The 14,187-nt window shown below is 38.9% G+C and overlaps 1 protein-coding gene across 1 annotated transcript; it reads right to left on the bottom strand.

Annotated features, from left to right (window-relative positions):
- Positions 1-4,541: 4,541 nt before the first annotated feature.
- On the bottom strand, positions 4,542-12,002 carry LOC118431524. The gene is made up of 9 exons (XM_035842765.1): positions 11,564-12,002; positions 9,154-9,294; positions 8,811-8,945; positions 8,041-8,184; positions 7,347-7,495; positions 6,330-6,498; positions 5,729-5,851; positions 5,035-5,254; positions 4,542-4,860 (listed from the first exon to the last, which is right to left on the bottom strand). Exons 1-9 carry the CDS (start codon positions 12,000-12,002, stop codon positions 4,542-4,544), a joined length of 1,839 nt encoding a protein of 612 aa, XP_035698658.1.
- Between the last annotated feature and the right edge of the window lie 2,185 nt (positions 12,003-14,187).

Below are 14,187 nucleotides of genomic sequence, written 5' to 3' on the forward strand. Positions count from 1 at the left end.
CAGGTCCAAAGGATCAGGTCCAGGCCCGGACCTGAATCTGGGCCTGATTCAGTATGACTCATACCAATGACGTCATATGTAGTTTAGCTATCCGCCATCTTGGATTATCAACCTTAAATTTTTCAAGATACATTTTTTCCAACATATAACGCTCAAACCCCTTGAAAATGGATTAAAGACGTTCACATGAATGTTTTCTGTAAGAAAATACCAAGTAATGATGAAATTTGAGTGAAAATAAGCTTGTTATACTTTAAATCATGATATTGTCAGCCATCTTGGATTTTGATTAATTACGCCATCTCATTAGCATAATTTATCAATATTTAATTATAAATGTTCAACTAAGATGTGTTAGATATTAAAGATATATCAAAAGATGTTTAGTTTAGCAAGAAAATCTTAAAATCCTATTGTTTAAACCAATATTTGTGATTTTTGTAAAATTTGCCTTTCAGAACCCCGTTGCCTTGGCAACACGAAAAATCAGAAACCTACCCATTTTTTTAAAAATTGTTGTTAACAATATTCTAGGAAAACTGACCAAGTTTGGTTGTTCTAGCGCAAGCCGTTTGGGAGCTATAGGAGGTCACAGTTGGCGCGGGCACTTTTAGACCCCCCCAGCCTGGATAGGGTTAATAAGTGTAGTTCATTTTATTTCGTTTTCTATCACATCCTTTATTTCATCGCTTTCACGACATTTCGGTACAGACTAAAACATCTGTATATACTTAGTTGAGAAGTAGAGCTAAAACTTAAAGTAAACACTAGGAAAAGTATTATTGTTATTTTTACTTTCAAAAGACGTAAGGTGCTCCATTCACATTGACAGCGTTTTTATGAATTGTCTTTGTATCCATTATATCTTCTTTGTCCTTTTAGAAATGCATCACTGTTTTTGTAACTTCTCCCAACTATTATAATACAAGATGTGACACTAAACATAAAATAAAGTTGAAATCACGAAGCAACTCATTTACAACAAAATGTATATATCGCTAAGTTTACGAAATGTTTTTATTCAGAAAAAAATTGTTACATGGATATGACTAACGGATGTTCATTAAATCATATCGATTTGATGATATAGATGACATCCGCACGCGCATGGATTTTTGACCTGTTCTAAAAAAATAAAAAGTTTTCAACCATTCTTTAAATCGCACAAAGCATGCATTAGAATTAGAAAAAAATATATGCGGTTGATTGCAAAAATAAACATTGGAAACCCGACAATAATTTCATAGAACATTGCAAGGTCAAAGAAGATGTGAAAGAACAAAAATGAGAAATCTTTTGTTTGGTATATATAGTGTATTATGTGTGTTTAGTCATTTGTTCAACCCTCCTGAACACTTTGATTTCATAGTGGAGGCAACTTTCTTTTTATTCGCACGCTCGCATCAGTTTTAAGGCTCCCAAAGGATGTCATCCATACAATCAAATTAACATGACGTAAGATAAAAATATTAGGTCAATTACTAAATCAAGTATTGTAAAAGCCACGCGAAACTTTAAGATAAACGTCATTTCAAACACTTGTTACTACTTAACCGAGCTTTAATCAATTATAAAATCACCAATAGACTACGTCTCTACTAAAATCACAAACCCACTCATTACTGTTGCTTACTGTATAGAGGGGTCATAGTTGAAAAAAAAAACATGAACTGCCATGGGTGCCACTATGTGAATAGTTTTGACATAGGGTGCAATATATGTGCTTGTGGGTGCTTATGAGATAATTAGTCCACTTGGTGCGGGTGCGGGTTAATTCCTGCTTGCCAAATAGTTAACCAGGAAAATTTTCAATGGTGAAAGCAGTAAGACACAAATATTCTGTCCAAGGATATTTCCACACACAGAAGGACCATAGCATGTACACAGTGTGCTTTGACATTAAGTGGAGCCTTATTACGTGTACGTATGTTTTTATATAGTAAACGCAATGGGAAAACACTGTCATTTTTTTGTAGCCGAAATGTATTCATGAAGCTGTACATGTAAATGTCCTAATGTATGTAAATGTTCTTCCTTTTAATTAAATAAAAAGCTTTAGAAAATTTCAGAAAAAAAACTCATTATGCAGATCGTTGGACAGATCACTAACCATTCCATCCTAAGAAGTCAAACTCTACTATTGTAAAGGTGTAAACGTAGAGTAATATGAGAGATATGTGTACATATAATACATGATTTGGAAAAAAAATATGAACATAAAAGTTGTAGTGTTTGTAAAGGCAATTTGAATCAAAGGTTAACTCTAACATCGTGGCATTTTGATGCTAGTTATTGAATCTACTGGACAAAGTAAGAAACGTATACAAGAGGAATTAAAAAAGCAATCTACATCAGAGCGTTACAACCATCGCTCAACACTGACCAGGGTAATCTTCTGGCAGATTTACCGGTGCTATGAGATAGTGTCAAAGCTGGCCAAGGAGTAGACTCTCTATAACATCCGGTTTGCCTTAAGCGGCAATAAATGATATTTACATCTATACATACGTAAATTGACAACTGTTGTGGGTGTTTTACACTCATTTGCGTTTGATACCGCATTGTATATGTAAATGCTTTACGTTTTTGACAGCATCTGAACTGTGAGCAGCGACACTTGCCCTGCAGTACAGTCAGAATTGTTCTGAAGAATGTGACAGACGGTCACCGAAACGTTGGTGAGAATAAAGCAATGGTTGTGTAAAAAGGATTATCTTCATTCAGTAATTAATCAAGATTTCGAAAGCTAGTAAGCTACTGTACATGACTGTTTTGATACTATGATGGTTTTGATAATGACAACTAATCTGTACAATCCAAAGTCTCACTGCCCATGTAATTTCAATGCTATACCCCTCCACCACTCAAAAATAAGATTTTCTTTCTTATTGATTATACACAGCCATATGTGCTTAGATATCACAATTTTTTCTGGATGTTCGATTTTTTCATAAAATATGTATAGTTTGCAAAACCGTAGGTTAATCTTTTCAATTCATCCTTCCAAATGATGGGATTTTATATTTAATTCATAAGTTCATGATTTAAACTACACAGGCATAGGGACTTCTACAGATCGACAAAAGTAAATGCTACAATTCCAACGTAGCGATCGAGCTCTATAACTTCGTCATCTAACGTCTATATCCGAAGAAAATAAGTTTTTTTTTCAATACTGTAATTCTAAAAATGCAGCTGTTAATAAGTAAAATACGTTGTAAATAGAAAAAAGGTTTAAAATCTGCTGCTAATATACTAGTAGTCGAATGTCAAATTCAATTAAAAACAGATGAGAATGTGAAAATAAGAACAAAAATAGAAGATATATTTTTTGGAATATGATAATATGTATTTATCAATTATTAAGCCTTCATTACCTCTCTGATTTTATAATGAAGCCAACTCCTTTGCCAAACATTTGTTTTGTTTCGCACGCTCGCATCGGTTTTGGGGTGTAATGTTACGGCTACTGTGCTCTTGTGTCCTTAGTCAAGTAGTTAGCGACCTTGCCTCTAAAACTAGAACCCTTATAAGTTCATTTCCGGGTGTGTGGCGAACTGGACATGCACTAGAGAGTCACAGTCCTTAAGACGGGACGTTAAGCCGTGGTCTACCTTGGTCTTGTGCTGCTTGTCGAAAATGGGAATTTTTCCGTCAAAAAAAAACCCTGCAAATACATAGCGACTGTCTTCTCTGTCACGATCAGTGGAAGAATACTTCTCCATTGAGCTAAACTGGTTAGAGAATACTTTTAATGCACGACTTTCTTTAGTTCACTCAGGTGTGAAAATGGGCACCTGACCACGAATTGGGAGCTATAAGGAAGGCGGTGGAAGGAATATATTGGGCTTTGACTTCTGTTACCGTGAACGAGATACAGTAGATACCCCCCCCCCCCCCTCACAACCTCAGCAACGGCTAAAAGACAACCTCACCACCTCTTTGCTTCTCTATCTGTTCTTTGTATATTACACCGTCAAAATAAGGCACTAACTTTTGTGCAGTGCCACATTATGTTCGTTTATCCTAAAGGAAATAAAGATGAAACAAAACACACAGTGTGATCGCGTGTGGGAGCAGCAGCGTGTTTGGCTTGGGGCCGAGAGGTCTCGAGTTCAAATCCTGTCGTGTAACCGATCTTTTGCTCTTGAGAAAGGCACTTTATACGGCTTTACTCACTTAACTCGGGTGAAAATTAGTACCTGGCAACGGCTAGGGCCGTCCCTCGGATAGGACGTTATATGGAGGTCCCGTGGTCATGGATAGCCATACCCCGGCACGTAAAAGAACCCGCCATACTTGTCAAAAAGAGTAGGTGACCTTTCCAGTGTGAGCGGATCAAGCCACTCCGGCCATATGGGGTAGGGAATTTAATGAGCAGCCTCGTAACCCTTGCTTCGCATATTGAGTCAGTACGTCGAGCTTGCAGAAGCTTGATGCTTCTGACTTAGGGAGAAGAGATGCTGCTACAGTGAGCGTAGTTCGGTGCCTAGAAGTGGCCAATGGCCTTGCAAACTCGTTTAAAAAAAGTGATTTTTTTCTCATTTTCCAGACAGGATTGCCATCAGCATCATAGATTTCGGATTTACCTTAAACTTTCTACAGCTCTTAAACGAACAGAAGTTCCACTGTTGGTTAAAACCTGTCATGTGACCACACGACACATACTTGTACCACCAGCCACCTCCATAGCGCTTAGCACAGCTGAGAGCTCTAGAATGTTTGTTGATACCATTGTTGTTCTTGTCCACAGTACTGAACGGACACCCTGAATGAATGGAAATCATCTGATCACAAATGATGCCTATTCCCTCGGTTGGACCTAAATCCAGTTTGAAGTTATTGTTTTCATCTGATACCCTAGAAAATAAGATAACATGTGTATTCATCAATGAACTATTATTGAAATACTAAGTGAAAAGGTTCTTATATTATAGAGATGTATATATTCAACAAAATAGAAATAATGTAGAAAAAAGAAGCTCCGCATCCATTAAAAATAACATTTGCGATGGTCTGTAAGATATCGCTTACCTAAAGTAACCATGGCTGCAAGTCGATGGGTAATATATTCCCCTTGGTATCGCATCAACCCGAAGGCTGTAGTTCTTCTGGTACGTCAGTAGATGGAGGTAGTCATTTCCCAGCCAGTGTTCACCGGTCTTGTTGCCAAAACCACGTTTGTAGTCCTCCCAGGTACGGTTAAACGGAACAGACCCGTCAAGCCGACGCTGAATGACAGTCCAGCCTCCTCCTAGTTAACACAGACAACAATGATCACCAACGGGTTCAAAACAAAGCCCGTTGCTCTTTGTATATATATATATCTATTCAACAATCTATCTATCTATCTATCTGTCTAGCTATATATCTATATAATCTATATATCTAAGACAGAGAGAGATAAAGAGAGATAAAGAGAGACAGAGAGATAGATATAGAAAGATATAGATTTATATAGATATATATATAGATATAAAATCCCAATAACTACACGATTCTTTAAATATTGCTTTCTTACAAACAAGAAACAAGCACCTATATGAATCTCAAAATCTTTCTATCTCCATCTACCTCTCTCTCTCTCTGTCTCTCTCTTTCTATATATCTATCAATCTATATATAGCAAGAGAGAGAGAGATATAAACATATTTTGATGAAACAAGCACAAGTGTGAATCTTGAAATGTTTGAACCCTGTTTACTAGGGTTAATACGTTGATACTTACCGTCAGTATCCATGTAGCAGTATACATCCACGGTTGTGATGTTCTGAAGGATGATGCGGTAAACACCGCTAGTTCTACACCCTCCTTCGTAAATCTCGGCACAATCGCTGTAGTTTCCTGGTGCTGAAAGAAAATAATGACAAAGCCTTTATTTTTCTCTGAAGAAAATATCAGAATAAATCAAAATGTCGTTCAAAAATCAAAATATCATTTAAAATATCACATGACACCACGTTTCTTTTGATGGAACAAAATAGCATGAACTATCAAAAAGATAATGCATGAGCCATTGTATATAGGCGGCGGATAGGAGAAATTATAGTGTGATATTGAAAATGTATGGTTGCACCGCATGGAGTATACAGACATTAAGTATGGCAACTACTTTCTTCCACTTAACACAAGTCTCAGAGACTACAGTAGAAGACGTTTTATTGCAAATTCTATTTACCAGCATATTTCGTGCAATTATTCGGGTGGTGCAACATAGTGAAGTTACCCAACTGGATTTTGGGATTCAGTGCCATTAACAGAAATTTGTGGTAATCCGTGGTGCAATTGACTGGCTTCTACTGTAGTCAATTGATGTTATGGCCCTTACAGCAGGAAATACTCTGTTCTGTTGTCAGAGTGCTTGGAGGCTCCGTCAGAATCACAGATGCTGTAGTAATGCTAGTGGCAGTAGTGGCAGAAGAAGTCACTTCACCAGTGAACGTCATCGTTTGATGTGGACTCGAAGTTTGTAGAGATTCTGTAGTGGATACCGCCTCCTTAAAATAATAGACAGTAATGGTTACGTTATTCAATGTAGATGAACCAGCAGTATACTGTCTCATTTTATGAAATGATTCCATCATGCATGCAGAAACTTCCAATTCTACGATATCAGTGCATTCTAGTGTTTAACAGAGTTTAAAAACAACTGCCATCTATTAAACAATTATCATATGCTCTGATTAACCAATTACGTTATGGATGACTCCGGGTTAACGATATATATTCACTATACATTCGAAGATTCTATACAGAAAAAAGGCATATGATTCTTGCAAATGCAGATGACAAGGAAATGATATTCATGTAAATGCAAAAAGATATCAGGGACTGCTTTTAATAATGCATCCGCACACACTGAACCAGTCATGTTGAACGACATATCGAACAAATAGGACCCCACGTTTTATTTCGAACATCTTCGTCAAAAACAGCCCCAGTGGGACAAAATAGCCAAATTAAAAGTATAAGTCACTCACTCACGACTGAACCAACCGGTTGCATACTTAAAAAAAAAAAAAAAGACAGCGCCTTTTTTCGACCTATTCTGAGAAGATTTCAGCTTTTACCTAAAGTCAATCGGTATTATCAGATAAATAGTGTCGGCGGTCAGTTCTGTGTTACTGCCTCTGTTTTCGCCCAAGGCGTTGGAAATACAAAATTATGGCTGGACAGGGGGCGGGGTTTCAAAATCGCTCTTGTGATGAAATGTGGAATAATGGTATAATGGTGTAGTCTGGTTGTTCTGCAACTTTACTAAATGTAATCACTTTCTATTCACCATTGCCATACTTGAAACGCTTTGATTTACTTTGATTTAAGCCATGGTTGTTGTTTTACATACCCGGGTTTTTGAGATGGTTCTCGTCTTGATGATGACCACTGTCAACGCCACCACACCCATAATGACGGCAATGATGACGAGGACACAGATCATCCGTGAAAATGTAGTGAGGAACATCCTTCTAAAATAGGAACGCTCGTTGTCGGTATCTGGAAGCATCCCCCCAAAAGACTCAATTTCATAATCGTTGACTATTGATTGTTTAAGTTTTCAAGTCATTACATACACGGTGAGGAGTGAATGCAGCTATTGTTAGGGAATGTAGTAAACGTAGCGAGGTATTAGCGGAAGGTATTAACGGTTTGCATCTGAGAATATATTCATTGCAGTAAATTTACTCCATCTAAATTTTTAGATGTACATAATGTGAGCTTAGTTTACATATATCTATCTTTTCTCTACTCTACTCTACTCCACTATTATCTACTATACTATACTCTGCACTACTCTACTCTAGTTTACTCTACTTGACGCTAATTTACTCTACTCTACTCAACTCTTTAAAACCTTACTTACTATATATGTATAATAGGTTTGATTCTACTCTGATGTACTCTATTCTAGTCTGCTCTACTGTATTCTCATCTACTTTACTCCACTCTAATCTCAATGATATTACTTTATAACTTAATGTAATTTTACTATACTTTGCTTTTACTTTACATTAATTCACAATGACAACAACTTTTCCTACCTCCATTCATAGCATCTTGTGGCACGTCGTTGACTGAGGATTGACGTTCTCTGATTGGATCGCTGTTAGTATCTTCATCTTTCAAATCTGTCCTCAGATCGTCCATGTTTTCATAGTGATTTTCCTGCTCAGTCTCACTTGTGCCTGATGAAAACAGTGTGGACAAATTGATTTCATATGCATAACAAAAAGTTAGTAAAAATTAGTGAAAAGTTTAAACTTTGTTCGAACACAAAGGAAGAAACTCACCATAAATTTTCGGCCGAGTACTCCGACCTTCATCAGATGAATGATTCGCTGCACTAATCCGGAAGTCGCTGGCAGGTTTCGCCTTCCCGCCATTTATGATTCGCTGCTACCTGACGTCATCCGACGACTTCCGGATTAGTGCATCGAATCACTCATCTGATGAAGGTCGGAGTATTCGGCCGAAAATTTATGGTGAGTTTCTTCCTTTGTCTTGGAACAAACTTTAAACTTTTCACTATGGAATTTACCAACACAGATGAGCTTTCATTCGGATATTAGTAAAAAAATGTTAGTAAACAATTGTAAACTGTTCAAAGAGATGCTGCATATTATATGCCTAATTGCGTACACATTTAGCTAACACAGGCCACAAAGCTGGTTTTTGACTGATGTAAACTACAAATACACACACACACATACATAGACACACACACACACACACAAAGACACACACACACCAAAAACAGTATGTATTTTTCATTAAAGAAGATGTGAATAAACAAGCGGAAAGCGGGAAACACCTTGACTTGCTGCTCCAAGAGCCCCGATCCCATATGCAGGGTTTTCCATGCCCTTCTTTACCACTGCACATCGGTTGCCAAGTGGTTTCTCATCAAGTCCATCTGTACCAGGAATGTCCTTTTCTTTCTTGAAATCTGAGAAATTTTGACAAGTAGTTCTTATAATCTATAACAATTTTGTTTTATCTATCTGCTTTGAAAGTTCATTGAGAAAACTTTTGACAAGTGAGTTAGGCCGTAGAGTATGAAGACAGTGAACTGTATTTATCATTATTATTATATACCTCATGAAATTTGCATCATTGTTTTTCAAATTTACACAATCAAAAATACACATCCGTACCTTCTTCTGTTGCTCTTCGCGTAACGCTGTGCGTGTACATCGGATTTATTAATTCCGTTGTAACAACTTCCGCAAAAGCATCGGTACCAGCAGGATGGTTATTTTCTTCTTGCCTCGCCAAGGAATCGTTAGAACTTGTACCTGAAACATATTAAAACAGAATTTATCATACCGTGCTTGTAATAAGAAAAAAAACACCTCTATGATATAAATAACTTCGCAATTCGCAAAGCCATAACAAAGTTGAGAATCATCAATCATAAATTTAATAAATGAACAGGAAGGTACCACAATGTAGCCCCTCACCAAAGGTTCTGCCTATTTTGTCCAAAGCAAATTGAAAAAGCATGTCGTTTCCTCATTGAGTGCCTTAAATTTTGTAAGGTATGTTACGCAATAAGTTATTCACATTCCTATGTCTAAAAATTACCCAAGATACTCGACAGCAAAAGTAGATTTGACTATATCGTTAGATCCGACAACCCCTATGATGCTAAGATAGGTAAATACATAAAAGATTGCTTTTTGATTAGAAAAGCTAATGGCATCATCATCATCATCGGTCGACGTGATCAAATGTAAACATGTTCGCACATGTTCGCACACGACGGGGTGATACCGCCCCTTTCGGGGTGACATACCCTTTCGCTGGCTAATTACAAGACGGGGATGCGCCAGGTCTCCCGTCCGGGTGAATGATGTAAATCACCGTGTGGCTGATACGGTATGGAGGTTCGCCAGGCCTCCAACCGGGTGATTTGAAGTGAATCACCAACTCCGGACAGAAGGGTTTGCTCCAACCACACCGCACCATCGCACGTGTGGGGGTTCTTTAACGTGCATGGGCTGTGACTCTCCCCATACACGGGACCTCCATTTAACGTCCTATCCGAGGGACGACTCATTTTTCACTTGAGTAAAGTGAGGAAAGTCGTGTAAAGTGCCTTTCCCAAGGGCACAAGACCGGCAACACGGAGGCGGATTCGAACCGGCGACCTCTCGGTCACGGGCCGTATACACTACCACTGTGCTACGCGGCCCCGACTGCTACGCGGCCCCGACTAATGGCATACGTTTAGACAGTATGGAGGTTTTCTTACTACTCTAATTGTTTAGTTAGTAGAGCTTTATGATTTATTCTGTATCAATATCTGTAGTTTATACTTTGGAGGAACAATAGAGCCTGTAAATGGCCCTGTTGGATGACTGGCGTTTCTAATTAAAGCATTGGCTACAAACGTCACTGGCGAGGATTCGTGTATTAGTTTCAATGGAAAACATGTTCAAGTACTACATGTACATAGGCATTGGGAGGGCGTTTGATCGCAGTACTTTCTGTTTCTGTCATCCATTCTGTGTCACTGAGTCGTTTCTGCAAGATTTTCAGATTTGATTGATAGGGAACCTAATTGATACAGGACTGGTGATGTTTGTTTCTCAGCTGTGTGTAAAGTTACAGGCAGAATTTCCCGATATCGGCGAGCCAACAACCTCTCGCCGACAGCTTTTTTTCAGCGTCTAGATGGAAATTTCGCCATAAAGATATCGGGAAAATTTCTCCCGAAAGTTCCGGACCATTCGTACGGTAGCTTAGCAGGGGTCCCCGATAGCTTAGCAGGGGTCCCCGACAGCTTCCGCGCGCGTGTAGATGTGTCCCGGCTTCGGGAGGGCTCATTAGCATACAACGCGGGCTCATTAGGCTGTATAGCTGTTTATGACTGCAAGCGCCACGGGTGTCCCGCGACCAACGTTCCAGATCCCTCCCGACACATCCACAGATATCGGCAAAAACTGTGTATAGATTGGGCCTAAGCCCACTCACAGTGGGGAGTTCGCGCTCGACTATTCCTGGCTGTGATTAACAGTAGGATCTTTCACGGTCCACTTATCCAAATACACAAGATTCTAACAAAGTATTATCTTTTGAAATGCAGTCTATGTAATGTTACTTTGTTTCATAAAGTATTGAAATTATTGTTTTCGGTGCCATGGAAATTAAGAATGTTCCAGAAAAGCGTTAAGGAATTTAGAAAGTGTAAACAAATTTTGAAATCCTTGGAAACTATGAAGACACATAGATTTTAAATCAAATATACACAATGGTAACAAACAATTGGACGGTGACATAAAACGGACTCTAGGGTTGTGAATTATAGTTTTAGTATCAAACATCTCTGACAAGAAACGGTCTTATTATGATAAATTTTACAAAGAATGAATCGTTTATAAGAACTATTAAAATCTTCCCATAATTAGCTTCAAACATAGTCTTAATGAGAGGATTAAAATTATCTGTGTCTTTTAGTAAGAAAATAAAGTCACCGAAAATTTAGATTTCCAAAAACAATGTCGTCTTTAATTTATTCATGAATTAATACACATATCAAGAAAAATAATATGGTACACCCACCTGCATTTTGTTTTGCAGTAAGACCAGATATGGTTTCGCCGTGGTACACGTCAGACTCAGCAGAATTTTTTATTTCCTCTGAGTTTCCGTAGAGCCGTGACGAAACTCCGGGGTCCGTAGAGGCTCCACAGACGTAAATACCTGATGTTGGCCAGGAAGATTTCTCTGCTGTATCTTCGTAGATGCGTGAAGGAGTCTTGGAACGTTCTTGAGCGGCATCTTGACCCTCACGTTCCTCAGCAATCGTGGTGGATTCCTTATGATCTGTTTTGTCTCCATACAGGTGTGACATGTGAACTTCTTTATCTGTCATGCCTGACTGATTGCCGTCAAGACCAGAGTCTCCTCGGGATAGGGGCACCTCGGCAAGAGGCCCGATACAGTCTGCGTTGCTAAGGCGTGGTACAGCCCAGAAGATTTCTTCCTTCCCCGTCTGCATTTTCTGCGAAGGTGCTCCGTTTGGAAAGGATGGTTACCTAATTGAATTTCTAGCTGGTATTTGTAACGTTAGGTGGCAAAATACGGAAGGTTGCGGACAAAAGTGCTGGGCAGGGAAAACAAGACCGTCTCCTAATCCAAGTGGTGTTTTCTTCTGTTAGCGCAGACTCATTAGAAAAATGTTCACATCACGGGTCATAATGAGAAACCCACGCACCAAGCATGATTGTCTGATAAATGTTACTGTTATTCAATAAGAAATGCAATCATATTTTCAAGCTATCAGAAGCCTTATTAAGCATGTGACCAGTCTTCATTTAAATATGCATAAATGCTAGCGAGGTTAGGGTAAGCAGCATTTGGCAAGCATTATCATGCCACTGTTAACTTATACGTATAATGTTTGTTTTTTTAAATTTGATGGACTGTTGTATTTTATTATTTATTTTACACTTACTTGTAATCAAAATCAATTATTCTTCTCATTTAAGAAATCTATAAAACAAAGCTACCAGTTCTCAGATAGAGGCATCGATAGATATGTGCGGTGGCATTTTGTTTTAGTTCTCTTTGTCATCGAACTACTCATCTCTTTATGTCTTGGATGATTCTATTGTTAATACCAGTTTTATATAATTGAATACGGGGATAAAAGACGTGTTGCTTGTGATGCCATTTTTTTATGATGAATGATGATGAATGATTTTATTTGTAAAACATTGCAGCTTGGTAGCTGAATTGCGAGTTACATTACAATAATTGTGGGTTATCTCCACATACATAAATTAGAACAAACATCGTGAATAAAACTAGGCTATTGAATCTCTGTATAAATCTGCATACATGGTATTCCGACAGTTTAGTACACAAAGATATTGTTTGAAAAGAAGCTAGGCTAATACAGACGTACTAATAGTCTCTAACATTGTACTAGTAGTCTCTAGGATACACTTTCGGACACTAGTGGCCACTTGCATACAACAAATCTAATGCGCGTGGAATGAAGGATAACGCATGTCTTTTAGTCTTGCTTATCATTTTTGCACAATATGGTCTTCTGCTACGAAGACCGTAGTGAGTGTCCGCGGATCTGGTTAAGAATGCCCAGAGAGGAGAAGACTCATCCTGAAGGATATGTTCTAGAGTTCTCAGTGTAGCTCTCTCACGTCTACTAGCTAGTGTTGGGATAGAGTCAACAGGAAGTCCAATGATTCTCATACACCGCTTTTGAACAGATTCAAGAGAGTCCGAAAGATGATTTGGCAATCCTCCCCACACAGGGCTCGCGTACTCGAGGATAGGTCTAATAAACGTCAGGTAAATCTGGGTTAGGACGTCTACAGAGAGACCCGCTTTCTTAGCGATGCAAAGGTAGTAAATCCTCGGTCGGACTCTGCTCAGCATGTATTGTATGTGAGCATCCCAGGTGAGGTCATAAGAAATGTGAACACCAAGTAGCTTGAAAGTGGTGACCCTTTGAATCTCATTACCAGCTATTGTAGGATGGTGAGGAAAGGGTATATTGGCCTCTTTCCTGGTACTGATTACCATGTCCTTGGTTTTTTTGCCATTTGCTGCAAGGGAGAAAGACTTGCCCCATTCATCAATACAGTCCAGCGCAAGTTGGGTCTGTCCAGGTAATGACCCCATGAGGAACTCTGAAGTTGTCAAGTCGTCAGCATATTTAACCGGAGAGACAGACATTGGCAGCTTAGCGTCCAGAGTGTTAATACAGATCACAAACAGGAGCGGCGAAAGCAAGCCACCTTGAGGAACACCAGCCAAGACTTTATGGGGCTTTGACTGACATGAACCCCACTTTACCATCTGGGTCCGGTCTTCAAGGTAGCTGGAGATTGTAGACCATAGGTCCTGCCGGATACCCATGTCTGCCAGAGTCCGTAGGAGTTGGCCATGGTCAATCGTGTCGAATGCACGAGAGAAATCAACAAACACGGCATGAATATCCATTCTTGGACTGCTGTTTAGTGCGTCGTTCCATGACTGTAGAATGTGGATAAGTGCAGTGACTGTCGAGCGTTTTGCAAGAAAACCATGCTGAGAAGAAATCAAATGGCTTTCCGTGTCTCGTAAAAGAGCATCTTTCAGCAGACCCTCAAACACTTTCCCCACACTACTGACAAGGGAAATCTGTCTGTAGTCCAACGGAAATTGGGGTCTAGGTT

Source organism: Branchiostoma floridae, chromosome 15 (genome assembly GCF_000003815.2).
Source record: "Branchiostoma floridae strain S238N-H82 chromosome 15, Bfl_VNyyK, whole genome shotgun sequence".
In the NCBI taxonomy this organism is placed as follows: domain Eukaryota; kingdom Metazoa; phylum Chordata; class Leptocardii; order Amphioxiformes; family Branchiostomatidae; genus Branchiostoma; species Branchiostoma floridae.